At 38.2% G+C, this 27,045-nt stretch overlaps 2 protein-coding genes and 1 long non-coding RNA gene across 4 annotated transcripts; 2 read left to right on the top strand and 1 right to left on the bottom strand.

Annotated features, from left to right (window-relative positions):
* Positions 1-1,485: 1,485 nt before the first annotated feature.
* Positions 1,486-3,021, top strand: LOC103176485 (homeobox protein Hox-A2-like). Its single transcript, XM_007890058.2, has 2 exons — positions 1,486-1,831; positions 2,258-3,021. The coding sequence occupies exons 1-2, from the start codon at positions 1,486-1,488 to the stop codon at positions 3,004-3,006; spliced, it is 1,095 nt and encodes a 364-aa protein (XP_007888249.1). The 3' UTR covers positions 3,007-3,021.
* Positions 3,022-3,415: 394 nt separating this feature from the next.
* LOC103176484 lies at positions 3,416-9,777 on the bottom strand. 2 transcript variants are annotated; one of them, XR_487603.2, is made up of 5 exons: positions 9,609-9,777; positions 5,455-5,588; positions 4,839-4,909; positions 3,581-3,698; positions 3,416-3,475 (listed from the first exon to the last, which is right to left on the bottom strand). It is a non-coding gene; the product is annotated as an uncharacterized LOC103176484 (long non-coding RNA). The 2 variants fall into 2 exon arrangements; XR_487602.2 differs by lacking the exon at positions 4,839-4,909.
* Positions 9,778-9,945: 168 nt separating this feature from the next.
* On the top strand, positions 9,946-12,255 carry LOC103176486 (homeobox protein Hox-D1). The gene is made up of 2 exons (XM_007890059.2): positions 9,946-10,534; positions 11,004-12,255. Exons 1-2 carry the CDS (start codon positions 9,946-9,948, stop codon positions 11,360-11,362), a joined length of 948 nt encoding a protein of 315 aa, XP_007888250.1. The 3' UTR covers positions 11,363-12,255.
* Positions 12,256-27,045: the final 14,790 nt, after the last annotated feature.

Raw genomic sequence — 27,045 nt, 5'->3', positions numbered from 1 at the left:
TATTGTGACATGATAACACAGTTTAATGCCCATTCTGATTCCCCATTATGCAGAAAGTTCCCGAGAACGCACTGGAGGGTTGTACAACGATTGTCTCCTTCTCCCTCCTTTTGCATTTTATTTATTCCAACCTTTCTGACATTTTGCATTGCAGTGCATCAATGTGCGTGTACTTTGGATCCCAGAGTGTACAGCTAAACGCAGCTCATAAGTTTACGTCCTGGTTAATTGACACCAGTGCTTGAAAGAGATCCAGAGGTTCTTGTTTTGTGAGCATACCACCCACGTATTAAAGAACGCAAATTGTTGTCTTTGCAGGCAAAGTGAAAGCTAGAGAACAAGAACACCCACACACGCATTCAAAAAAAATACAGCTCCTTGGGTGCATGCCCACCAAATCGAGTTTAGCTGAGCAACACATACACACACACACACACACACACAGAAAATCCAACGCTCCATTCAATTGCTTTTTTTTTGTATTTTTAAAGTTCCTTTTTCTGTGTTTGCGATAAAAGTGACGCAAGGGTATCAAATATTTTGATACGTAATTCGCCAATAATACAGTACAGAATCCGCAGCCTGTGGGCTTTGTGTTTCAATTAACATAACACGCGTTGCTGTTAAATGTTGAAAGTTCATGAAATACAACAGCTGTTTTCGAAGAGAATCGGTGAGATGTTAAAAGGCTTTTAAGAGGATGTAAATAAGTGGCTCTTGGGTGTTGATAAAATCGGAAAATACTACAGTATATATGAATAGCGAGGCATTTTAAGCAGAGAGCTCTGCTCCAGATGGAATGCGTGAGACGGTATTCATTCAAACGAGGAATAGTCAATAAAAAGGGAAGACAAAAAAAAAAACTGGACATCTTGAAAACATCCTAAATATTTACATGGCAAAAATGAGGAATTCGGTGTGGGTGACGCTCTCCAATTTGGCAGTGGGTCTGACTGCCTGCTCCACAGGCCAGGGCGTGAGCTTTCCCCACAGCTTGTGCTCATCCTTCTGCACGGACAAGGCTTGAGCTCATTGCCACTGACTCCCGAGGATTAATTGAGTTGCGGTTTAATTACACTGAGCGACGTGTTGTTTCTGGGCAGCGGTCTGCGTTAGGAAACACTCCCCAATGTTTTGCAATCGTGCATTTTCTACTCTGTAAGCGCTTCCAACCGCTTGCTCGTCCCCCAGCCGGCGTTATGGAGGCGATCTGCAGGAAAGATGGAAACACCGCATGCACCTTTCCACATTTTATTTCCGAATCATTCGGAAAGCCAGTCTTATTCCCACTCTCGTCATTGGTTTAGGTGATCATGTGACGATAAAAATCAGCCTCATCTCAACATCGTGTCTGTGTATTCAATAGACATAGTTTAATAATAGCCACGGTCCCTAAAGCGTTTGCAATCAGTACATTTTATAAATATACATTTTCGAAGAAACTGTCCAAAGGGGCAATTTTCTAACGCTTCTGCCCGGGCAGAAATGAACAACGATTTTGAGCGAGAGGTTGGTTTTATCAATAGTGAGCCATCGCTTGCAGAGTGCCTGACATCCTTTCCTCCTGTTGGCGAGACATTTCAAAGTTCATCAATCAAGAACTCGACGCTTTCACATTCGACACTGATTCCTCCTCCTTTTGAGCAAAGCTTCTGCAGCCTGGACCATGGTAACACACACCAAAATGGGAGAACCCACACTTCAAAAGGCACTGGCCGGGCCACGTTAGGGGAAAAACCTCTGGAATATCCGTGGATGAGAGAAAAGAAAAACCATAAGAAAAAACCAGCACCAGCGACGGGATCATTCTCATCTTGCTCTTCCAATGAAGGTCAGGTCAAAATCATTTTCCTATAGTATTTCTTATCGTCATCGGCGGTGTGCAGGGTGTCGGGGACATTAAAACAACCTTAGAAAAATTGTGCAACGACTCTTAATTAACAGGAAGGTGAGGAGGTACCTGTAAAACCATCGCTGCTCAACGTTGCACTCACAATAAATAATGACTAGATAAGAGATGCTCGGAATCTGAAGCACACCTTTGCTGCATTTTGAAGATCTAAACTCCTTCAAATGCAACAATATCACACATAATAATCTGCATCACCTTTCTGTTGCTTTGCTTGGGCCAGTGTTTGCTTAAAGTCTTTTGTGTTTCAGTGGCGGCCATTTTACACTCTTGGCTTATTAGGAAAATTCGATGTAACTTATCAAAACTTTTTTTTCCCTTCCCCCCCCCCCCCCCCCTTCGATACAGAAAACGAAGAGCTGAATGAAACAGACAATGGCGGTCCCTTCGACAGCTCAAGGAGACTGCGAACCACTTACACTAACACACAGCTGCTGGAGCTGGAAAAGGAGTTCCATTACAATAGATACCTCTGTAGACCTCGGAGGGTAGAAATCGCAGCACTACTCGATTTAACAGAAAGACAAGTCAAGGTCTGGTTTCAGAACAGGCGCATGAAACACAAGAGACAGTCTCGATTCAAGCAGAGTCAAAACTGCGACTCCAAGCGTCATTTTAACCCCCATGTGAATCAAAGTGGATTTCCCACAAAGAGCTCTGTCGAGACACCTGTAAATAAAACTTTGAATTCGTTAGAGACCGAAAACTTTGCTGGGCAAGAGATTGGTGACTCTCATCAGAAAGACATATTGAGTGAAATCAGCAGTGATCTGCTCAGTGTTATCGATACTTCTTTATTGTACATCGAGGGGAACCAGAGCCAATATTTCCCCCAAACCTCAGATGGAACAGACTACTCGCTGACCATGCTGAAGAACTGCTCTGCTGGAACCAGCCCGAGCAGCCCGGAGAGCTTCAGCATCCCATCTCTGGAGGATTTAGAAACAATTACAATTGAACCCCGTCTAGATTTGATAGAGGAATTACCTCAAATATCTTTGCTGGGAAACGAGGATTCGCTGGTTGTACCATCCAATGCGTTTGACTTTTTAAGTGACAATTTTGGCTCGACAGATTTCCAGCAGCTACAGTTTTAAAGTCGGATTCTCTCTCTCTCTCTCTCTCTCTCTCCCTTTCACGACCGTAATATGTGTTATTTTCAACAATTGTATGAACACGTTGGAAACGTCGTATCACTTGTTACATTCCTCGTAGCCTTAGACTTTGGTATATGTGGGAATGCATTTAAAGGGACTGGGTTTGCCACAAATGAAACTGAACGGTCTTTCATCGAATTAACGTGACGCAAGAAATAAAAGTATTTTCACTATTTTATTTTAAATAATGTCGAACAAGTACAGATTTTCAAAGAACTAAGAGGCACATCTTATAATACATTTTGATACAAAGTTAGTGTTACAAGTAATAATATGAAAAAAATATGCAAGGCGAAAGTTAATTTTAAAAAATGCATTTTAGTTGAGCGTGTCCATTCGATTCGGTTGGGAATCTTCAGATGTTTAGATAGTTTTCGTCCAAACATCCTCAATTTAGCAACATTCATTCCTGGAAAATAAAAATAAAATTTTAGCCAATAGCCAAGACAACAGAACACACGTATTTAATATATCCTCCGTGATACCAAAATTAAGAATCGCTTATATTTCAAACCTGTACAATAGTCCAGAGCTATCTTGATGTGGGAACGTAATTCCGAATATTTTCTAAACCTTCTTTGCTCTTTCTGTACTGCCTTTCATTGTTAGAGCTTTAATTGATCCAACGTAGCCTTTTTTAAAAAAAATAGTCGTTTGTAAAACATTTAAACCGGAGTCTTCAAAGTCACATCAAACTCTTTTTTTCTAGGTTAACCATCAAATGTATTTCAAATATTTAATAGGATACTCATGAAAATGCGAACAAAGGGATACCGATTACACAGTTGATTTATCAAAGCGAGATTGCAATTCATTTAAATCTATTCGAAACGTTGGTCTTAAAATCACCACTGTTGAAATTCACTCACAATAATCAGAGTTATGGATCACTCTCAATGTTAACCTCAGATAAAATCCACCAAGAACGCCATTTTGTAAGAAACCATGTGAATAGATTAATTGCATGGGAGACCCTATTTACAGGGAGAGAGTGAAGCAAGATTTATAATTGACCACACATTCCGGAATTCACAACCAGGGGAAGCTGCCTTCCATGGACGTGCAATGTTACAATGAACCTTAAAAGAATCATTTATAAATTATGTTTCATTTTTTAAGTTTATTGAGCAGCTGAGCTAGACATTAGCCTGTCGCCATATGTGGCATTTTCAAAATAAAATAGCTTCACAATAATTGCTAGGGTGCAGATTAATGTGGCGAACTGATCTGTGTGCAGATCTGTGTTGGTTCGCGAACAACAGGCCAGAGGCGCTGAAATAATAATAATAATAATAATAATATAGGTTTGAAATCAAGTTTTGTCATTGGTGAAACATATCTGGACATTTAGCTACCTGTAAAAATAACGAGATATCACAACATTGGAAATATTCGAACCATTCTAGAAACCCAACTACAACAAAGTAATCGGCTCCTTTTGTAAGACACTATTGTATAAGAGTATCCAAAACGGCCAAGCGACATTATTATTTTAAAACATTGAAAAAAATCCCTTGGGCTTACTTTCTCACATGGGTTCCCAATCAGTTTAAATCTTTTGAGTTTGGTATCAATACTGGTATGTGGTATATAGATGGAAGATAAAATATATCACGGTCCACAGACAGAAATGCACCAGCTAAACCAAACGGTGCTTTATCATGCGCTGTTTCTTGTATTTTTAAACGTGTGATTAAACCTGGCAGCAGCAGCAGTGAAGACAGAATAGTGCTTTGCTAAAAACAAAAGTGGATTTTAAATCATTAACGCACCCACGCGGTTTGCTGTCAGCATTCTCTGTTGGCGGCTGGACCTCGCGTGGATATGCTTCTTCTCCCATCTCCTACATTTGTAATAGTTAATAAATATTTAATTTTTTTGAAATTCCTGTTTTTGGTATGTGTTTTTTTGCCCCAAACGCGCGGAGTTGTTTGACGAACCAACATATGTCAGTGGCAATTCTGCTACAATATGCTCCCAAGGTTCAAACGGTCTATGAATTGCTGTTATACCAAATGTTTGGGTCAGCTTGTGCGTTTCTTTCATATGAAACCCTTTCAATTCTTATAATAAATCACTTAATGCCCCGTATGCGATAAATTCGGAATAAATTACGAATTATCTGCAGCCAATTCCTTATCTGTGAATTATTGTGCTAAAAAAAAATCAAAATACTTCAGATATAGGACATAACACACCCAAGTCTTCACAATTAAAAAAAAATCGCTGCCATGTAATACTTTATGCTTTTGTTTAGCAGTTTGTGTTGTGTTGTGTTGTGTTCTGGTCCCTTTCCATTAAAATAGGGACATAAATAGGCACAGAAGGGGAATAATTCTAAACTGATGAATTCGCCCGCTTTTCGTTTCGATTCGAGGATTTACTTACTGTTAATGCACAGACGAGGGTGCCTTTTTTTCCCCCCCCGAGCATTATGTATGCACTTCGAAACAAAAGGGCGGATTTTACGATTGCTTATCCAGATAATAAACAGCAGTGCTGGAGGATTCCCTGTGCAGAGACTGAAAACGGTCACGTGACAGAAAGGAAAAAAATAAAAAATAAAATCAGTCATCGTATTTCAAGTTGATGCGGGTTTCTGGCTACTATATTTACCGCCACCGTTTCGGTTTGTTTTGCAAACGTGGTGTGTGTGTGTGTGCGTGTGTGTGCGTGTAAAAAAANTACAATTGGAAGTGAAGAGAAAGGTTAATTTCGGGATTTGTAACAACGCTCCAGCAAATAAGCGGTGGTGCTGACAGACCTGGGAGCCCTGGCTGGATGCAGAGCTGTCAGTGGGGCATTGTTAAGAGTTCATCAATCATGAAATCTGCACTTTTCCCTCGACAGCGGTTCCTCCTTCTTTAAAGCAAGCCGAGGCCAGCTGGGATCCCTCCAGCAACCGCTGCCAAAGTGGACAAATGTGAAAACGAATAACACAACCGTCTAATCACAGCGCAGGCGAAACGTTCAGTGGGAACAAGCGTCGAGGAATCTGGGACTGACTGCTATCCCTCGTTACCGCTCGTTAGAGAGGGTAAAACTTTTCAAGGGCAGCAGCAAAATAATCATGGCCTCAGCCGAGAAAGTTGGCTGTGCGCAAATTGTTGCTATGTTTGACTGGTGTGTGTGTTTTTTTTTGAAGTGTTAGGGTTATTTACATTCACTTTTAAAAAAACGTGCCAATAGTATCTGCACGTTTATTGGAATATGTGGTGAACAAAAATAGACATATTTCAACCTTCCATTTCGTCTCTGCCAAATTCCACTACAGTCAGTGGAAGATAAATGCAATTGGAAGTGCATCACTGTACTTTATTTTGTACAGAGTTTGTACTCTGGTTTGTACAAACCAATATTCTGGCCTGGTCCTATTCCAAAGGTGAAACAGCTCGTAAAACACGACATTTAATTGAGAACATTAATCATATAAATCCTGTTATCTTTCTATAAACATGGCTAGTTCTAGTAATTGTGGAATTATTGGCAGTTAGTGAAATGCAAAGCAGTTATGACCAGCACTTGGCTGGCTATTTGGGTTTGGTATTTGGCTCCATTCCCTCCATTCAGTTATTTGGATTGGGTGGAATGCACCTAAAATATATAACGTCCAGTTCCCTACTTACATCATTTGGACGCACGTAAGCAGGAACGTGCGCGAAAAATTGTTTACGGATATGGTTAACGCAATACATATGGCCCAGATAGAAGACCCGAGCACACGATGGGTGAGTGCTGACTGCAAAGCCCTGCCGATTACTTGCCTCTAAGCTAGTTGGCCGAGTACTGACAGAGCAACCCTACCGCGTCAAATTGGACTCCTGGCAACCTGCCATCACATAAATCTGTATGATTATACTGACTTGAATATGAGAAAGTGCAACGTCCTTTAAGAAGTTTCGCAGCTCTAGAGTTGGGAATGGTTCCACACGCAACAGCAGTGACTCTACGCCATCTACAAAGGCAGGTCGGCAGTCTGCTCCTTAAATGTCCCGCAAAGTACACTGTTGTATTGTGCAATGAAAAGCGTCATATCTGTTAGCGTTTTATTGCACTCTAAGCCCACGCTACCCACATTAAACCATTTACTTTCAAAACTATTTGCAGTCACTTTCAAGAGGGGGCTCTCAAACAAGAACAGCTGAACTGTCTATAGACATAACTGGATTTGAAGGTCAGGTACTGTTTAACCTCCTCGAAATCCACAGAAATGCGACTTTAATAAGGAAGAATTCGTAGAAGTATCCAGGCTTCTTCAAATAACGCCTTTTGATGCCCTTTCTGTCTATTTTGACCTGGACACTAACTTAGTATGCATGACAGGTCAAAAGAAGTCGATTTTCCAATATAATTTACTCCCTTACATACAATGTTGAGATGAAAGAAATGAGGTTGATGACACAGCATGCAAATCGGTTTCAGCTTTTTCCTTGCAAATGTATAAATTAAAACAAAGAGAGTTATCACTGATGAAAGTAGCCTATTTTTTCTTATCAGTAAGCATGACAGTTTTTTGAAAAAATATTGCAATTTTGCGTGTAAATAACCGCTACAAGTTTCTGTAATTATTAAGTTATTAAGGTCAATATACAGGCGTATATTTCTACAATGATTCCAACAAATTTGAACAGGCAATCACATACTACATGTGTTGTAGTCATCACTGGTCCACATAGTGGTGAACTTAAATGCAAGAACCACAAATAACACAATGTTGCCTTCTAAAGTTGCGAATGATAATATTATGAATGACTGCAACCAATGGAATATTAACTTTGGAAGAACATACTGTGAAAAATCCAATTGTTTATTAGCAATTATTTACCAAACAGTCAACAGGCAATTTAAATGATTGTCGGGATAGTTATTACATCATTGACATTCATGCATGTTTTGAAATGAGCTAAAAAGAAGGAAAAAATTACAAAGGCCTTTTGGTAAAAGTTGTGGAAGTCAGAGTGTGAAGTGATTGAGAGGGTGCGATGCATATGCTGAATTGTATATGCAGGAATTTAGTCATTTGCAAATCCCGTGGCAACTATATGCCTTCAAAGGCCTTCAAATCACTTCCCTTTGAATTATACATAGCGCAGTTTCTCCAAGAATCACATAAAACTTGTCGACTACACTGTAGATAGGAAATGCTTTTATGAGATGCCCTTCACACAAACAAAGAAAGCAAAAAAAGGAAACGTTATTACATACCCAGTTCCTCCGAGGTAAATACAGTAGGTAGTCAGTTTAAAATCACAGATGGGGTGGACAGATTGGCAGTGAGACAGGCGCATGGATAGACCTATACACATACACGTCTTACGTCCACTCGCTGCAAACCCATTACATATTCCACCGCCCGTTTATATAATTGAAGAAATTCTTTTCAGACTACAGTAATTCTATTTGGTGTCCGTGTTAACAAATGCCTGAGGTAATGTACTTAAAGAGCTCCTGATATGAATTAGACTGCACACCGCCCCTGGCGATCAAGAAGAGTCTGTTCCTCCAGTGCTGAACGTGCTGCAAATCAACAGTCTATTATTGAGTTACAGCTTTGCTAATGAGTGCTTTGCCAGGTGAATGATTTCCACTCAACTAGTACCACGGAAACGCACCACGATACAACAATATTTTGAAACAGCTTAAAATAAATGAATCGTATTAAAACTCATGTTTTGCTGAATTCCGCCAAAACGACTGTCACGGATTGCCGGTGCAGTCCTTAAATGCACTTTTATAAAATCGTCTTTCGACCTCCCGGAATTAAAATACTATGCTCACATCTCTGTTAACGGGATTCAGATACATCTGCTCACATATCACTGCAGGAACACGCATCGTAGTAAGAGCTGCGAATGCAGCGCGGCATGTGGAGAACTCCAGAATCAGCACCGCACTGTACTGCACTGTACAGAGAAATAATCCTCGATCAGTGTTTGACATTTTCTGATTATTATTAGAGTATTGCCTGCTCACAATCCTTCAAAGTTAAGCACTATTACAGACCAAACAGAGACTGCTTCTTTATCAAGGGTCATTTGTTTGCACGTTCGGACAGCAGAATACAGTCCTCATATTCTGTTTTTTTGTTGAAGAGCAATTAGGTTGTTTAAGAGTTATTTTAACGCAGAGACATCGCTTCAGATTTTAGACGAGAAAATATCATAAAGCAGACAATGAAACGTGAGTGTTTTTTTTAAAAAAAAAGATTTGCCTGCTATGTTATGTCTGAAACTACTGAGTACAGTGCCAGCCATTCACCTTTCCACACCAGTTCAATTAATGATCTTGCTTTCTACACGGTGTGGGATCCGTTACTGCTGTACTGTGGCTATAATAATTCATTCATCTCATGCAGTCGCCCAGTCAGACCAATGAAACACTCATAGAGGTCACGCTTTTACCGGGGTGTAATGATCCTCGATATCAGAGAACCAGTACCTCAAAACACAGACGTGCATCCTCCTGTAATCACCAACAGACGACCCCAGGCTCTGTTACACCGCGATCCGAGTCAACTGCGCGCTGTAAAGGGAAACCCCTACCTTTCAGTTTGCTTTGCAGACATCGTTTGCGGATTGAGGAAGGTGTGGGGGGGAGCCACCGAGTGGGGGTTAGAGGCGATAATCGCAATGGAAGGTGAGTGAATTGGAGAGTTGAGTCCTCTCTCTCTCTGTTGTTTGGTATAAGACCTCCGGACGCCATGCAGTAGGACTGGATAGGATAGCTATAATTGGACCGGCGGCACCACGTGCCCTCTCTACACTATATTAGGAATATTGACTTCCTCTTGAGTAAAAGGATCTGCTATGGTGATCAGAGGGGCAGACAGCCATCACCCAGAGCCAGGCATCCCACTCTGCCCATCCGCCCAGTGGAAGAATGAACTCTTACCTCGAATACGTTTCCAATGCAGATATCTTGACTTTTTCACCAAAGTTTTGTCACGGCAATTCCCCGCCGGTGTCTGTCCAGCAGCGCTCCGGAGAGGGTCGTTGCTTCGCAAGTGGACCCATTGGTGATCCATCTGCCAGCCATCATCACCACCATCATCATCATCACCTTCATCAGCCGGTGCCTTCTAGTCTCGAACTCTCCTACGATCCCGCTGCACCCGTTGATGTTAACCTCTTATCTCTGAGTAATTTGGGCTATGATTTTCCTTTCGCTGCTAATCAGGAATTGGATGACAGTGGGGGATCAGTCCCATACGCGACCTCTGTTTACTCAGGAAGCGCATCTTTTCCGCTGACTGAGCGGCAGCACGAATACAGCATCTCACTTGGTGACCAGGGGCAATACCAAACGGGTGGCAAGGAATCCCCGAACTTTTACACAGGACATTATTATCAGAGCCTCTCCCCGTCTCAGGGCAGCTATCATCAGAGGCCGGAATCTCCCACCACAGAGCGAGTCGCCAGTGCGAATACTTTCGAGTGGATGAAAGTGAAACGAAATCATTCTAAGACAGGTCAGTCTCGTCCACTCCGACACCTATTACAGCTCATTTCACACCGTTTCTCCAGTAAGTTAATGCAGTTGTAGGTGTATAAAAGCGGAACTTATTATTATTATTATTATAACTGTAACTTGTGTTTACTGAGAACGCCTGTTTCCAGGTAATAAGTTTGGGTTGTGGGGGGGTGGAGGGTGCATTAACCCTTTCATCAGCATAATGCCATTATGTTGAGATGATGTGGGGTGAAAGGGTGAACTGTGTAATTGCTAGACCCTGTGTCTTTCCTGATCCAACTGTGATTTATACAATATAAGTCGTGCTCTTATCATTTGGAAGTGAAGATCAGGACTGAATCGTGTGTGGTATATCCCAATTTCTGGGTCGTAAGATAATAGCATAGTGAAGGTAAAGAGTGAAACGTGCTGGGTTCCCACTAAATAACACTGCTGTAACTTATTATGTTTTTTGCTTATTTTTGTAGCGAAACAAGCCGAATATGGGATTGCCAGCTCTCCCAGCACAGTCCGCACTAATTTCACCACCAAACAGCTCACGGAATTGGAGAAGGAATTTCACTTCAATAAGTATTTAACTCGAGCCCGGCGTGTGGAGATAGCAAACGCCCTTCAACTCAACGAGACGCAGGTGAAGATTTGGTTCCAGAACCGGAGAATGAAACAGAAGAAGAGGGAGAGGGAAGGTGTGCTGGCGAGTCTGGCTTCTCTGAGCTGTAGCCAGGACTCGCCATCCGGTGAGAGTTCGGATAAGTCGGACACCGCCTCGCCGTTGCCTTCCCCCTCTGCAAAGAGCTCAACACCAACTCCAAGCTCAGTGTTGTGACCTTATCAAACTGTAACAAAAGCTTTGGGGAAGTGAGCTTTCAATTCCAGATTCAAAAGAACAAAGCCACGAAATGCGTTTATGCAATCTCCAGGCCCCAAAGTACTGCAATCACTTTAGCACACTTGACTATTTTGGTATTGATTCTACCTGGGTATATATGTGCAGGCGAAGTAGGCTGCTATTTGTATATATTTTGTGAGATTTTTTAATTTCTGTGACTACTGAATTGGTCTCAAGGGTCGTGATCAATGTATTTACCTTTACCTGGAATGTTATATGCACAAACGATGTTAACCGTTCGATGCAAAGCAAAAACCAAATGTTATCATCCAACTGATGGTAAAAGACTACTTTTTCTTGAAACAAATTTGCACAGACAATAAGTCGATCTTTGCAAGTAAAAGAGCCACACAAAAACGGTCCAATTAAAGGCTGCAACAACTTCTATTTACTGCATTGCTAGAATTGCTACTTTGTATTTAGCAGATTGTTTTCTATTGATTTATGTGTTGATGACAACGATGAATGAAAGGTATCTTGTTCGACTCGACTCCAAGAATGAATGGACTTTGCACAATTTATGCCTCAGGTTGAAAGATTCTGGTTGCTGCTATGTAACACTGTGCCTATCTAACGCTGCAATCTTTCACTTGTAAACTATGCTAAGTAATTATCCTACCTCTGTTTACACTGTGTATTAGGGCTGACGAGGTTATTGTTTTATCTGCTCTATTACGAAATTGAGTTGGAAGTAAAACTGTGTATTTTAAAGCCAGGAAAAGTTTGTCAGCTTTAGTAATTATAAATGTTTACGATTATGTGCAACAGTGGGAACAAAACAACAAATTTTGAATAAAACAAACAACACATTTTGTTATTTTGATCAGTAACGCAATTGCATGTTAATGCAGCTTCAGTGTAAGCAATAAAGCCGCACTGTTCCTTTCCAATCGAAACTGTTATTTTCACACCACTTTAAATCAATCAGCAAGTGATTTTCTGACCAACAGACTAAAGATTCAACCCAACTATGTGATGGGATGTCTGAACTAAACCCATGAAATTGAAATGAGATTCTGCAGTTTATGATGTTTTATTATTATCACTTCATCTTTATCAAAGGGTTCTTAAAGATTATGTTTAAGTGATGCACTGGAGTCTTTACACTTGACATTTTAATCCACAACTATATTCTCAGTAACTTTTAATAGGACGTGAAGCCAAGGAAAGGGATTGGATCTTTGCATTATTAATTAATTCTAATGAGTCTATTTTGATCAAACAGCTTTGTTCAGCAACTTTCTATTCAGCAATCAATACTTGAAAAAACATGCATCTGCCGACTAAGCAGTTCAAGACAGACATTTCCATTTAAGTGTGTGTTACTGCATTGGATTGGTTTGATTTTAAACAGGTTTTACCCATATCATATCACATCATATCACGTGAAAGGCGCTATATTAAATCCAAGGATCATTATTATCATATCGCTTTAGGTATTGGGTTCATTTTCACTGTCTGTCATAAGGAAGGGAAGTAACTCCCAAGGAAACTGATCACTCTTAAGAAAATGAACCAACTACTTAAAATAACTTTTATTGTGTCAGATGTAAAATTAAGAAAATAATATATTGCAATTAGATCTCCTGTAATGATGTCTACCAATGGATAATCACTACATTATTCTGTCCTCAAGACCAGGTTGCTTTATTTAAAGCTGAATGTACATGGCTTTTAATTTGATGTAAGGCTCTCATGGTCTTTAGTCCAGACGAGTGGTTTACTCATCCATTTGAACTTTTGTTACAAATTATTCTGACCCCCTTTTGCAAATAATGCAGACCACCACTACAAGTAATACTAAATTGCTGCAAATTGCCTCACCAGTTTCTTATTCAGGCCGAGTCCTCAGTAAAACATAGATGGTTAAATGAGTTTGTTGAATTGACCATATAGTGTTGGAAAAGATACACTAAGGTGTGTAACTTGTAGGTTTTAAAATGAAATACGTTTCATCGTATTTAGCCCTTTTCATCAGCTTTAGTCTTTGGTTCGTTGGAAAAGTTGACGTTTCAGGGTCCTGTTCTGAGCCTAAAATGACCAATTATTGCGGTTTCGGCAAACAAGATTTACACCTCAATGTGTGTGTGCAATAAAAGCAGATCAGTCTCCAAAAGAGTTCAGCATTAATGGTGGTATATGCAAAGATCAAACGTGTAAAGCAAATAGTTTTGTGCCGGAAATGATTTTTTAAAGCAATACCACTGAGGGGGGGAGTGGGGAGGTGGGGGGGTTGCACAACTGAAAGCGTCAGTATTTTCTCTCAGATGTTTCGACCATTTGGTCCTAACAGCTCCGTGTTAATGACAGTCCCACTAAAATAACACACAGCAGTCTCGGGAGAAGCGGTATTTCAAAGAAATGCTGAGGTCGTAAAATTTATAATGACCTCCTTGGGAATCGGCTGTGAGATCTTTGATATGGAATTTACGATTCTTTGATGGTGATTCTCAGCGGATGCCCAATGCATTCCACCCCCGAGAACTGCACCGCGTTATCTGAAAAAAAANTGCTGTTTGCATTTACTTTGCTTTAAGGCTCTCGCAACCTACCGGTCAGGAGATGGGTGTAAAAGCTTTATATATATATATTTTGAAACCTTGTAAGTAACTGATGCAAGCTTTACCCCCCAGGAGATGACATCTCCTGGTGCGATTGCGTGTTATAAACTTGCAGGTCTTTTGTCGTGTCCCTCGCTGTTAGGCGCCTATTGTTGGCTTTTTATGTTATCATATACCTCTGATCCCAGTTGTGATTACTCCCTAAAAGTCTCTGAAGACGTGGGGGATGCCGAGGGAAGTTTTATTAGCACAATACGAAAACTGTTCGTAGCTGTGGCTGCATTGTAAAGGTCACAATAGTAGTTTGCACTTGTTTGATATTCAGTTTTACTTCTGCCCAGAGCGGAAGGACCATTCAATATTGACTCTGCCTGAAAGGGGTTGTGGAAGGGTTAGCCATGGTAGGCAACCCACCGCCCCTCCCCCGTGAGTTAGGTTCACTGAAAGTTCATGGAAATTGATCCAGGTTGATCTTCTGAAATCCTTCTTGCAATTGATGCTCCAATTAATGCTTTTTTTAAAAAAAAATAATGATAAGGAAATGTCTGCTTATCTCCCCCCCTCCCCGATCCGATTTTCATTTCACAATCAGCACATGAAGATGAAGTCAGTATTGCAGGTCTTATCCTTATATAGCCTTAAAGGGTCAAAGTTCGCCTTTAGTACTGCATAAATGAATATTTTATGTTACTTTATGGCTGACGCACAATTGATATGCCGCTGGATAAATGGTACATATCACCTATGGGCTTTCCCGTCACGTCGCTTAATCTTACTGACTGTTCCTATAACAAATCAGCTCTCCCTCTTAAATTGCTCAACCGAGTTATTTCGCTATTTACAGTGTACGCTCGATGTACAGATAGACACGACATTGAGCTGCGACTCCAGACAACGTGCCCCTGATAAAGAGATGTGATAGCCTCCTGCAGTGGAAACGTAGGTGAAAGTAGTCCTTCAAAGGCATGCTTTCAGCAATATTAATGTTATCCCATTGACAGTCGCTCTGTTTTGTGTATATTTATTGTTTTGACCTCGAAACAAGTAACGGTTATAAACAAGAGAGTTCTTTAAAATACGAATAATTGACAGATTATTGACAGAATCTGGACCAGTCACAAATTCCAGGAAAGTCATCCTATTGGAATTTTATGATTCATGCATGCCCCTTGGTAGCAACATAAAATCACTGTGTCCCTATGGTCCATGCTGGCGATGAATGCTCGTCCTGATATTTCTTGAGTGTCACAGGTTGAAAAAGAATACTTTGTAGATTTTTTTTTAATTTCAGTGTCTGCTACTCAGTGCATCAAGCATCACTTGACTCAATCAAACTACACTATTTACAATAGTTCCAGCTAAAGCTTCCGTGTAACTCTTGTATTTGGTACTCACACTTCAAGCATTTATAGGAGTAAAAACGCAACACGGTGCTTGTTGCAGCGAGAGCCACCATATCCACTATGGCTTTGGCATTGCATGCCCTAGACTTCCACGTTTGCCTTTGGTTATTCCAGACATGTTTGCCCTTTAAAGTTCATTTTCTCATAAAGTGTTCAGCTCCAGGGGACAACACTTACTTTCCCCCGTGAACATTTATCACAAACACACAAATACAAATTCAGCCATCTCTGCTGTTCCAGCTGCAGGTACATTAATATCATTCAATAGGTTACCATTCACACGTTAATATTTGCAGTAACACACCGAGTTTTCCACAGGCAACGAGTCATGGACGTGCTCGGATATTGTATAGGATAAAATCCCTTAAGATATGAGCAGAAGTCATAGAAGATATTCCTAAAAGAAGAATGTTGAAAGGGAAGAGTTATTCCTCTTGAAGTCCCTTATTAGAGCTAAAAGATTCCCTGAGGGAAAACAGTTGATATGTAACTATTCTAATTCAATTTTGAAATGAATCGCTTAAGTCATCACAACAAAGACAATAATCTGCGTTTGCAAGAGATCTGTGCATTAATTTAAAAGACTGCAGAGCGACTCGCTGGTATAAATCTGTTGCATGATTAAATTGGATGAAACTATTGGAAGCCATATGAAAACTTTATTGAATAAACACACATTCTATCATTCAGAACAGGAAAACTGATTGATATATATGTCCATTCTGGTTACTCTTGGACGGGAAATACACTTGCTCACATCAATGAATGTGAATGGAGGAAATAACCTCCGTTGAGCATATTTGTGGTCTCTCCTGTGCTGTCTCAATTTAGATGAATTAATGCAATCTAAGTGTTAAACCATTGGTACACTTGCTTTGCATGATTCACCTCACCACATCTCATAGTGATTTAGTTAAATAGACATTGATTGAGCCCAGACCAATAGCTTATAAACGTCAGGTACACAGAATGTACAAGAGCTATTTTATGTACATTGCTGCCCCATTATTTTTTATGTGAGACATTAGCTATTGTCTAACATTTTGCTTGACAGGGAATACCCAGAACGATACAAGACGTACCAAAGTAGTGGGATAGATGTACCAAGGCAGTGGAATAGGTTCATTTTTGAGAAGGACAATATTGGGAGAGGCACCAGGAAGTATTTATTTGCATAGAGGGTAACCAATCTTCCTCATCCCTGGAACCAGTTACCAGGAAGAGTGGTAAAGGCCAAGTTATTTAAGATGACAACTATATGTTGCAATAGGGAGAAGACAGGGTGAATATTGTGGAAGGATGAGATAGCTTTCACCTAATAGCAAATAGCTTTCACCCAAAACTAACTTGTGAATTCAACAAAGTTTTGCAACAAGTTGTTTTTAAGACAGTTATACCCATGTGTATTTAAACGCGTGTGCATTGTTTCACGAATTACAAATAAATTCCAGCTATTTTAAGATAAGACCGACAAGCTTCTATGTCACATGATAGTACATGTACATGTTTAGCATTTCTTCAAAATACAAAAATAGCAAACATTCCAGTTAGTATCTCCAAACATTGGCTTCATATGCACAATGTGTTTCATTTAATTTTGTACTTTATTAGAGAGAACTTTGTTAATGTGCGGATGCTTCAGCGAATTCATTCCAACTAATTTAGGGCCAATTTGACCAGTATTAATCTGGTCTGTTTGCTTGTATAGATCGCAAATGTAGCAACAATATCATGTAAACTTTCAGCAGTATCAACGGGACACTGTTTTTTTTTAAGTTTGATGTTTTGGGTATCAGTGGCAGTTCCGTATAACCAAATTGTATTGCAGATGGCATTTGATGCCGAAACCACCTCCAGGGGCAGGGCTCAAAAAGAGCTTCATTTTTCGCGTCGATTCGATCTCATCCTCTTTGGATAACGGTCTGGCCTTGAATTCAATGCTTGAATGCTGTATAACAGAAGGATTGATACGTTAAAATGTTACTGTCGATGCAGCACAAATCAGTCGTTAGGTCCGTTTTCAACGTCACATAATCTATTATATCTTCTATTTCGCATACACAGGGTATAAAAGATTCGTTTTAATAAACGAGATACTATTTATTTTCGTGTGACACAAGTGCTTAACGTTTAAAATCTACTCTCCGTCATTGCATTTTTTTTTCTTTTAAGAAATCAGGTGAACCACTGAATCCATCTCATCTCTCTCTCGTTCAAACCATCCCCTTATGGACATGGAGTTGGTGTTCCCATTTTGCGCTGAGGAATATATACCTACGGGATTTATTAGTGGTAAGAAACATATGTTTGCGTTGGAGCTCATAAATATTCGCATTGTTATGGGAATAATTCTACTTGTACAATTTAATTCCCCAGCTCATTTAAGGTCGTTGTTTGTTCTTAGCACAATAACGCAATGGGCCAATAAATTAAATTTCGGATTCGCTTTGCAAAGCTCTTCATTTCTGAATATTACTGGTTAATGTTCCGTGGATCGTCTCACGTTAGGGGTAAACACAAGCGAAAGGCCTCAGTACTTGTGGATGATGTGACTGGGAAATCCGATGAGAAAGATAGAGATTTCGTTTCAGTTCAATCCAGACAGAAAAGCAATTCTGATAAATACAAACCTAATTTGCTGCAACGTGTTCGCTATGACTTGAGTCAAGACTGTGGGAACAATTAAGACATTTGCAGATTTTGGCATTCAGTCATTCATTTTGTTTCTGGATTCTTAACACAACAGCAGAGAATTTGGCAAAGATTTCACAAAGGGGTACTGTTGTCTCAGTGCATTTATAGAGGCAGTTATTCCCGATGTGACAACCGTTATCATCGTTGGCATCATATAATACTTGGGGAACATTTTAATATTAAAGCGTTACCTTTGGTTTATACAGGACAGGCAGGTGGGTTAATGTAAGTGCCACATTTGAAACAAAATTATATTTGGATCCTGTAGGGGCTGATTTGGAGATGGACATGCATGTGAATTTACTTGCTGTTCATGTATACTCATGTGTATATATCGCGGGACATTAACGCTCTTAAATCAGTCGAGGCATATTCTGCGAAGACGGAAATGCCACGACATAACTTCAAGTGAATAAAATATTGAAGGTGCACATTTCCAGCCTCACCATCACCTGATACTAATGCCTTTATTGATTTTCCATGTGCTTAAAGTGTAACCGATGTAAATCTCGCCCTCCCCACCAAGGAGTCATCAATCGCGTACTTTCTGTAGATAAACTGTATATACTCTTCTACATGTTTAAACCGTTGGACATTCAGTGATGCAGTGAACAGAGGTGCACAAACACACGTTTACGAAGCCCAAATTTATCCAATGCACTTTGTGCAAACAGAAGACTACCGATTAGTGATGTTTTCTTCGGGGGTCGACACATTGAGCACAGATCGACGTGATGTCTTTCACAGCACTACCCTCTACACATAAATAAAAGAAACCCACATATAAAAGAAAAAAAAAACAACAGCTCTTTGGCGCTGTATCAAATGCATTATTATTTATTATTAACATTTCTCTTGTTTGAAAATACAAGAATTATATTTTAATTTAATGTATAATTTTGGACAATGATGAGATTAAATGATTGCGGTATGGATTACTCTGATGCAGTATTCAGGGCCACTATATAGGCACAGGGATGCTATTCATTTTCTCCCATGTGCTGTAATTAAATTCGAATTACAAATAGCTTGATTTTTTGAGAACAGGACTATAACTAAATGAACGAAAGGTCAGTTATGTTTCTTCAAACCTTGAAATTAAAGCCAGTCGTTTTCCATGGTAATGTCACCCGCATATAAAAAATTTAAAGGACATTACAAACCCCAAGATAAAATGGCAGTTATTCAACCTATACATCCAATTTCCCTATTATACTCTATTAAATATTTAACGTTTAGTTTCTGACTTCTAAACTATACCCACAAGTTACTTTTAAGGCATGTTGCAGTAAATGGAACCCGTTATAAGTATATATATGGTCACTGAACATTTATTTGCTTCAGTGTATTAAAATCAATGTATTTTTTAATGAATTTTTAAATTTAATCAATGACTATAAAAAAATGCGATAATATTTACAATAACTATTTTTCTTAATGCTTTTCATGAAAGTTCACTCAGCACTTTACACCGAATATAATGAGTTCTCTTTTCATAGGAAGTCACAACTCAAATGTTTCACTTTCTTCCCATGATAATTCGTTTGGGTCATAAAAGGATCAAGAGTTGGTCGTACAAGAGTCTGCGGGGATTCAAATATACATACAACAGGCTTTAGTTCTCCACAAGGATCACACACCAGAAAAGATGCCTAACTACAGCCAGGATAGCTGTCCAGTCATTGATGTGCCTTCTGTGAATTGAAAAATTTGCAGCAATGCTACCACATCCTGTAGACTGGAGTATTCATCCATATAACATACCTATCAGAATCCATAATTGGTTTGTGTGATTTCCTAACGACTTCAAAAAATCAGTGTGGTAAGTACGACAAACAGACACAATGGGCATCAGGAAAATAACACTTCCTGTACAGATTAGTTTCAATTGTTTTCGACATTACACTGCAGTTATGTTGAGCTTCTTCTGCAGTGATACATATTGCAGCATTGGGAACTGTTATTAATTCTTATCAATATAATTATTAATCATTAATATAACAGTTTACTGCACTGATTACTTGTTTACTAGCATATAATACTTGGATAAACTCAATAAATATGCTCCAATTATCAATAACTCATGAATATATCAATACACCAATTGAAGTATGCAATAATATTTTCTTAGCAAATTTATGTATTAATACTGCATACAATAAATAGTTTCAGGAGGTTAGTTAATGATGGGATGAGACCATAAACTGCTCAGTTATATCTACGGTTCTATACTTGACATTTCTCCCAAACAAGTTATTTACGATTAAACATTTCCATATTCAATCTGCCGAGTTGCTTTGCAGTGTGTGCTTTGAATTCCACCAAGTTGTCTTTGAAAGCACAGTATAAATTTATGCGACGTAATATTTTACATTGTCATTTCCAGTAACATGTAGAACAATGGCAGTAATTGAATAAACAGACATTTCCCCTAGTGCCTGTTAGTTATCGGACACTTCGCCTGTTGGGGAAACATTTTAACACATTCATCATATTTGCTATTGAATTATCTACGTTACATTCTCTATAACTACCATAGCAAAGGATACCATACACAATTATTTTTCTCCAATTCAAGTAGCTATATCATCATAATTGAGACATCTTTGCAATATTGTTTGAATTATTGCAATGATTTCTTTGTTTAATGGTTTTACATTCCAGATATTGATTAAGAATTGTAAAGAAGCATTGAAACCGCACCAAGACGAGTATTGGTGCTAGTATTATTGTGAACATAGGATGTGGCATCAGAATTTTTAAAGCTAGTTCTCTTAAATTCAAACAGTAATTCAGAATTTTTTGAATCTGGGTCTATTTTACTGTACTTCCATTCTGGATGATTATGTATTATTTTTTGTATTAAATATGCAGATGCAATTTTCTTTGAAAATATTCTATTTAAAAAGAGGTATAAAGTAAAATCACATTACAGTGTTAAAAAAACAAGTCACAGCAAATGTTATTGCCCTGAAAGTATCCAAGAAAGCGCAATATTTGGTGGGTAACATTAAGGTTGGTTATTTCTTCGAGCATATAATATAACAGGGGACAAACACTGTAAAGAAATTATTTTCTTCAGAGGAGAAGATCAATGGAGTAATTTGGTGTGAATTATTCTGTTTAGTTTGCTCGAATTTTCCATAGAAACATCAATTAAAACATTACCGCGCTCATTTTTCCTTGCAAACTTTTCAAATACATAAACAATGATTTCTCATAAAACATTAGAAGCAATAAGATATTTCATTTTCAATTAATTCACATTTTGTGGTGATTCTTGTGGTATTATATACATGGGATTTAGCGCCAGGATCTAAACAAAAAAACTTAGTTAAGTTCAACCAGTAACTCAAGATACGCAAATATGATTCTATTTTAATGTACAATTAATCTGGATTGCTTATATTTCTTTTCCATCAGAAATATGTATCAAGATAACCAATTTTACATGTTGCTTGGAATATTTTCTCAATCATGGTCAACTTTTCTACTCTGTAGGGAATATCTGAAATATTTCCTGTAAATATATATACATACTCTGTATATTTTTGTCATATTTTCTGTGTTAAAGAGCACCGCATGTATTTCCGTTGACTCTGGTTAGGAAGTTGTATGCTCCTTACAGCTTTTGATCATATGATTTCAAAAGGAATACTGCCTATTATCAGGAGCCCCAGGAAGGTCCATTAAAGTCAGTACACAAGAGATTTCAAGCCATTGTGATTATTGTGCCTTCCAGTACTGTTGAAGAACATAAGTGGCTGAGATGAATGTTCCACAAAAAGATTTATTTAGTTTTATGGGAATTATTACAAGAAAACAGAGCATGTCATGTGAGCTGCCACTCACACCAGATGTAATTGGTAATGATATAGAAATCCTCCAAATGGGGATTAAGAGGCGACTTGGTTCCAAACACTACTTCTTTCATCAATGAATCAAATCTAGTGTGAATAATGTGCTCTGTGAATTAATACCAAGAAAGACATTTTAATATCTCTTCAAATTCATCATAAGTCACTGCATGTAAAAACCTGCTTGACATTTCAATTCTATACAGGAGACATTAAGTGTTATAAATACTGTTGTGAAGCACCTAAATATGAGTTACAACAATGACAGTAACTGCAGTACTTCAGGTTATCAAGTTATAAGATCCATTTGATAAATTAAACACCACATTGATAGATTTAGATTATTTTAGTTTATAGACAATATGAATTCATCCGTTGGGTAAATATATATGAACAAATAGATAATGCACATTGATGATAATAAATGTTTTTCCCGAACAAAAGATTTCACATGTATCCAATAGTATCTGGTGCTTTTTTGCCTTATTCATAACGTCTTTTTATTCTCAATTGTAATCTCAATGTTTGTCTGACAGAATGGTAAAAATGGGAACTTGGTAAATATATGTATCACAGCAGGGTTGCACCACCTAAATGTTATTCCTTTAGTAATAAGAGGAAAATATAAGACAGAGATGGTGCTCCAGAAAGGTATTCATTGACCAATGGTGCGAAAATGCAGAAGCAAGGATAAAGGATGGGAATATGCTTGGCTGTGATGCTCTCCAGTGTGTAGGTCAAAAAGTATTCAGAAACTGGCCATGTTTAATCTCTTGAATAGCGGAGACCTGCTCAGATAATGACCCATGAGAGAAGATATTCTGTGGTGATTAAATTATTTGGTTCAGTTTGAGAATTTCAGGACTGTTTCCTTTGTGTCACTTTCCAATGTGATTCAGGTTACCCATGCTGCAGTGGTTGAGTTGTTCTGCCTTAAATTAAGTACATTTCCTGCTTTTGTGCTTCCAATTTCCCTTCTACCTCCTCTGATTTTATATATAAGATCAACAAATGCTTGTCTATTTTCGTTCGCTTTTGCCAGCGGGTCATTATTTTATGTCTCAATATTTGCAAATGTGGCATTTTGGCACTAAAGTCATCCTGTATCCCTTGCAGTATCCCTTTATTTCCCATGGGGCTTGTAGTATGTATGCTGAGTTTCTGCTTGATTTTATTGAATTCACAATCTTGGTTCCTCAATTCTCCACCTGAAGAATAACAATTACTATTTGTAATGTTGCAATGCTTCTACTTGACAAGGAAACTTACCATCTGGAATTTACTTCAATTTTGCCCATTATTTACCTTTCAAAATGATCAAAATCTTTGGCCAACATGCCAAACTGTATCTTCCACTCTCAACTAAGCACTTTGTGCATGTAAAACATCTTTGAATTATGGAACTCCTTTAAAGACATTGATATGCTGCAGTTTTGAAAGGGCTATAAAACGTAGAATCCCATAATCCTTGGATTTGATATGGTGCCTTATCACGTTATCAAGATGTCTCAAAGTGCATCATAGAATATACCGTAAAGTGGTGTGACTCTGTGTGTTTTGTGGGCGAATACGGCAGCCAATTTTGCACATGCCAATCTCCCACAAACAGTTTGTTGGGCAACACATTGGAATAAATTATCTTTTCTTGTTGAATAGTGACATGGGATCTTTAACGAGCACCTAGGCAGGCAGACAGGACCTCAATTTTAACATCACATCTGAAGGAACACATCTCTGACAATGTTGCACACCCCCAGCACTGCATTTGATGTATGCAGAAAAGCTGATACACTAATTCCTTTATCAATGGGTTATTGATTTAAATTTCATGTTGTATTATTGTATTATTGTTTTCCTGACACCAAAGATTAAAACTTCTACTTTTTCTTTCTTTTCCGCAGGTCCGAGGCACAACAGGTTGATTATTATTTTAAATAAAAGGCCTTTTAAGCATGTTATAACTTTTGTAAAGTTAACAGCATTGATGATCACTAGATGATTCTAGATGGGGTTTAGACAATGTCAGTTCTCTAAGAAATAAAATTCAAGCCCAAGCCTTTACCAAATATTATTGTATTTTTCCAATAGTATTAATAAACTTATGAAATTTCCCAAGAAAACATAAAGTATTTGCTCAATGTATTGAAAAAAATGAACATCTTTAACTTTACGTGTACAATTTCTAAATTTCCCTAAGCTAATTTAGTTGCGTTATCCATTACCCATTTTATCAAGATCTCAAAATTAAAACATTCCTGGATATTAACAGCTTGTTCCACTTAATACTGCATTTTATCTCTGCAATATTAATTGTAAGGCCTAAAATGCTTAGAATTTTATTCTTTGGATTCATCATATCTTCCTCCATCTCCTACAACACAATTTAGCTATGTCATGAGTTATTGTTAATTAAAATCAAATTTTAAGCAATGGCTACATATCCAGATTCATTATATGATAAATATATTGATTTAAGAATTAAATCTGCTTGTCTCGCGGAGTTATATTGTCTATCTTGCAGAGCATGCAATGCAATTTGCTTAAAAATAATGAGGGGAGATTGACTTTAGTACTCTCTTGCCAATAGGGTAAGATAGCAAGACTACTTTAAAGATATTGAAGATGATATTTTGGATTGTGATTAGTTTGCAGCATATTCAAAGAGCTATCCATTAATAGCGAACTGCTAAATACATAGTGTACATCAGACCATCTCCAGTCTGACTATTGCTCTAAATTAAGGTTAAGATTTGTAAATGACTGATTTTGAAATGAAAGCATTAAACTGGCAAGTGATGTTTCATTTTCCTAAGAATAAAGGATTGAAGCTAACTCCTAAATCGTACTCCTTTAGATAAATTTCTTACTTAACAGCAACATACTTAAATCACAATGTGTGTAATTCAGTAAATAGTTTATTTAAAAAACGTGAACCAGCTCAGATTTATATTGTCTGTAAAGCTGTTTATGTTTTCTTTTATTTAACAGATATATTATTTTTCTATTTCATGATTACCAATTTTGTTTTTGCAAATATTCAGAAATTGGTGTTTAGATTAATAGACATTTGAACTGTTGCATTATTTGGAAACACTTAAAGTTCCTAGGTCAACTAATGTACAGCTCAGTCTTTCAGTTATGGGTCTATTTTTATCAGCCTTTGCAGATGTGTACTATAACTATATCATTATATAAACCATTTAAACTTGAGATGAAGATAAAGTGGAATATATTTAGTATCTTAAAAAATAGACTTTGCTTGGAGTTTACCAATTTATGTTTACTTCATTCTTGCATCACAAAATCCACACACATGATATATATGTGCATACATGAAAAATACCAGTCAATCCACTTCACAATATGATCTGTGAAGACCTTTGAGATGTCTCAACAATGTGATAAGGCACTATATTAAATACAACAATTATTATTATTATTACATGTATTTGCCACGGGTACTTTACTATTCTCTGTATGGAAGGTAATAGTACAGGAGGAGGAAACAAAGCTGCTAAAGTTTAAGTAAGCAATATTCAAAAATAAATTTCTCTTTAATTTTTTAGATTAAATTAGCACCAACAGTTTCCAACATGGATTAGCAGCGTATGTTGTGGGCAAATAAGATCAGATACACAGCAACCTTCTGACACAAGTCTGACTCTGACTGTACACTGTGTACTTCATTCAGGGCAAGATGACCTTAGCATAGATGAAGAATGAATACATAAAGGGTGACAATTTCCAAGCAAGTACTTGATAATCAAATTGAGAAATAAACATGTTTTTAGTCTTACTGATTTTGAATAATGGTAACTGAATGCCATTGAGAACCCACTGGATTTCTTTCTGTTAGTCCTGGATGGTTAAGGTGTTTTCCTAAATAGAATGTAAGGTTAGATTCACCTAACCGTTTTGATTTCTGATCAGCACAGATCAGGTGCATTCTTGAGTAGACATCATATATCTTGAACACTTGACACTTACAGGGGACTGTCATGGGAGTTTACCAATTGGCAACAAGCACTTTTCTTAGTGAAACAAGCAACGGGTACACTATGGTCACTTTTGTTAATTTTAGTGTTGGTCTGCTGCATTTTCATACACCATGACATAATACAGTACTTTGTTTAAGGCTGACATGACCAATGCCTTTTATACTTGTACCAACACTATCATGGGATTTGCAAGGGAGTTATGGATTTAGACTACTCAGCAAAAATCATCTGTCCTCTAAGATAGAGATTCTTTTGTGACCTGCAAGCATATTATTCTTTTCCTGAAGTGCAGTGTATGTGCATTTCATGTTGAGCTATGCTGCACACCAACAAACCCGTGGGGAGATCCTGTTCCTTGCTGTCCAGTGAGGGCTCAAATCTGCATGTTGGGATTTCAAATGCCTATTTCTTGTGAGGGTGAGGTAAGTGGGAGCTGAGCTGGCTCCAAGGTGATGTACCTGGAAATGCAATGTTGGAATCAAGTTAACCCTCTGTAGCAGTCTGTGGAAGCGCTCATATTAAGCCTGGCTCCTATTTAACCCTGTAAATTAAAGGCCTAATGGTTCCGGTAGTCCTCATTGGATAAGCAGTGAAAAGCTCGCCTGACAGTACTTTTAATGGCAAACTTGCAATTTTACTGCTTAATCTCTAACCTGCCTCCAATGCACACTGTGGAGTCCCCAAGCCTTGGCTTTTGCCAGCCTGTTCCTAATATTCTCATGAATTAAATAAGTGGGATGCACCGCTCCAAGGAGAGTTTGTGCATTCCAAAACATGGGAATTTTTACATGTTGGTGGGGCTCATGAAACTCTGGTTAGGATCCAACTGACCAAGGAAATTCAGTCAAAAAGAACTGGAACAAAGCAGTACAGGCAAAGTATTTCCCATGTACGTTTTTATATATATATACCTATATTTAAAAAGAAGAAATTACAATTGGGTTAACTTGCTCAGCAAATCTTTTTTTAAAGCACCCAAAAATCTTGCTCCTTTTATGTGTGAGCAGGAGTCACATAAACTGATAGTTGCAAATGTGCTGCTTCAACTTCACCAATGTAGACTGAAATGGCCGGTTGGTTGCATTTTTGAAACAGAATCACGATTTT

The sequence above is a fragment of the Callorhinchus milii genome, unplaced genomic scaffold (genome assembly GCF_018977255.1).
Source record: "Callorhinchus milii isolate IMCB2004 unplaced genomic scaffold, IMCB_Cmil_1.0 Scaffold6, whole genome shotgun sequence".
In the NCBI taxonomy this organism is placed as follows: domain Eukaryota; kingdom Metazoa; phylum Chordata; class Chondrichthyes; order Chimaeriformes; family Callorhinchidae; genus Callorhinchus; species Callorhinchus milii.
This window is presented reverse-complemented; position numbering and strand designations above follow the sequence as displayed.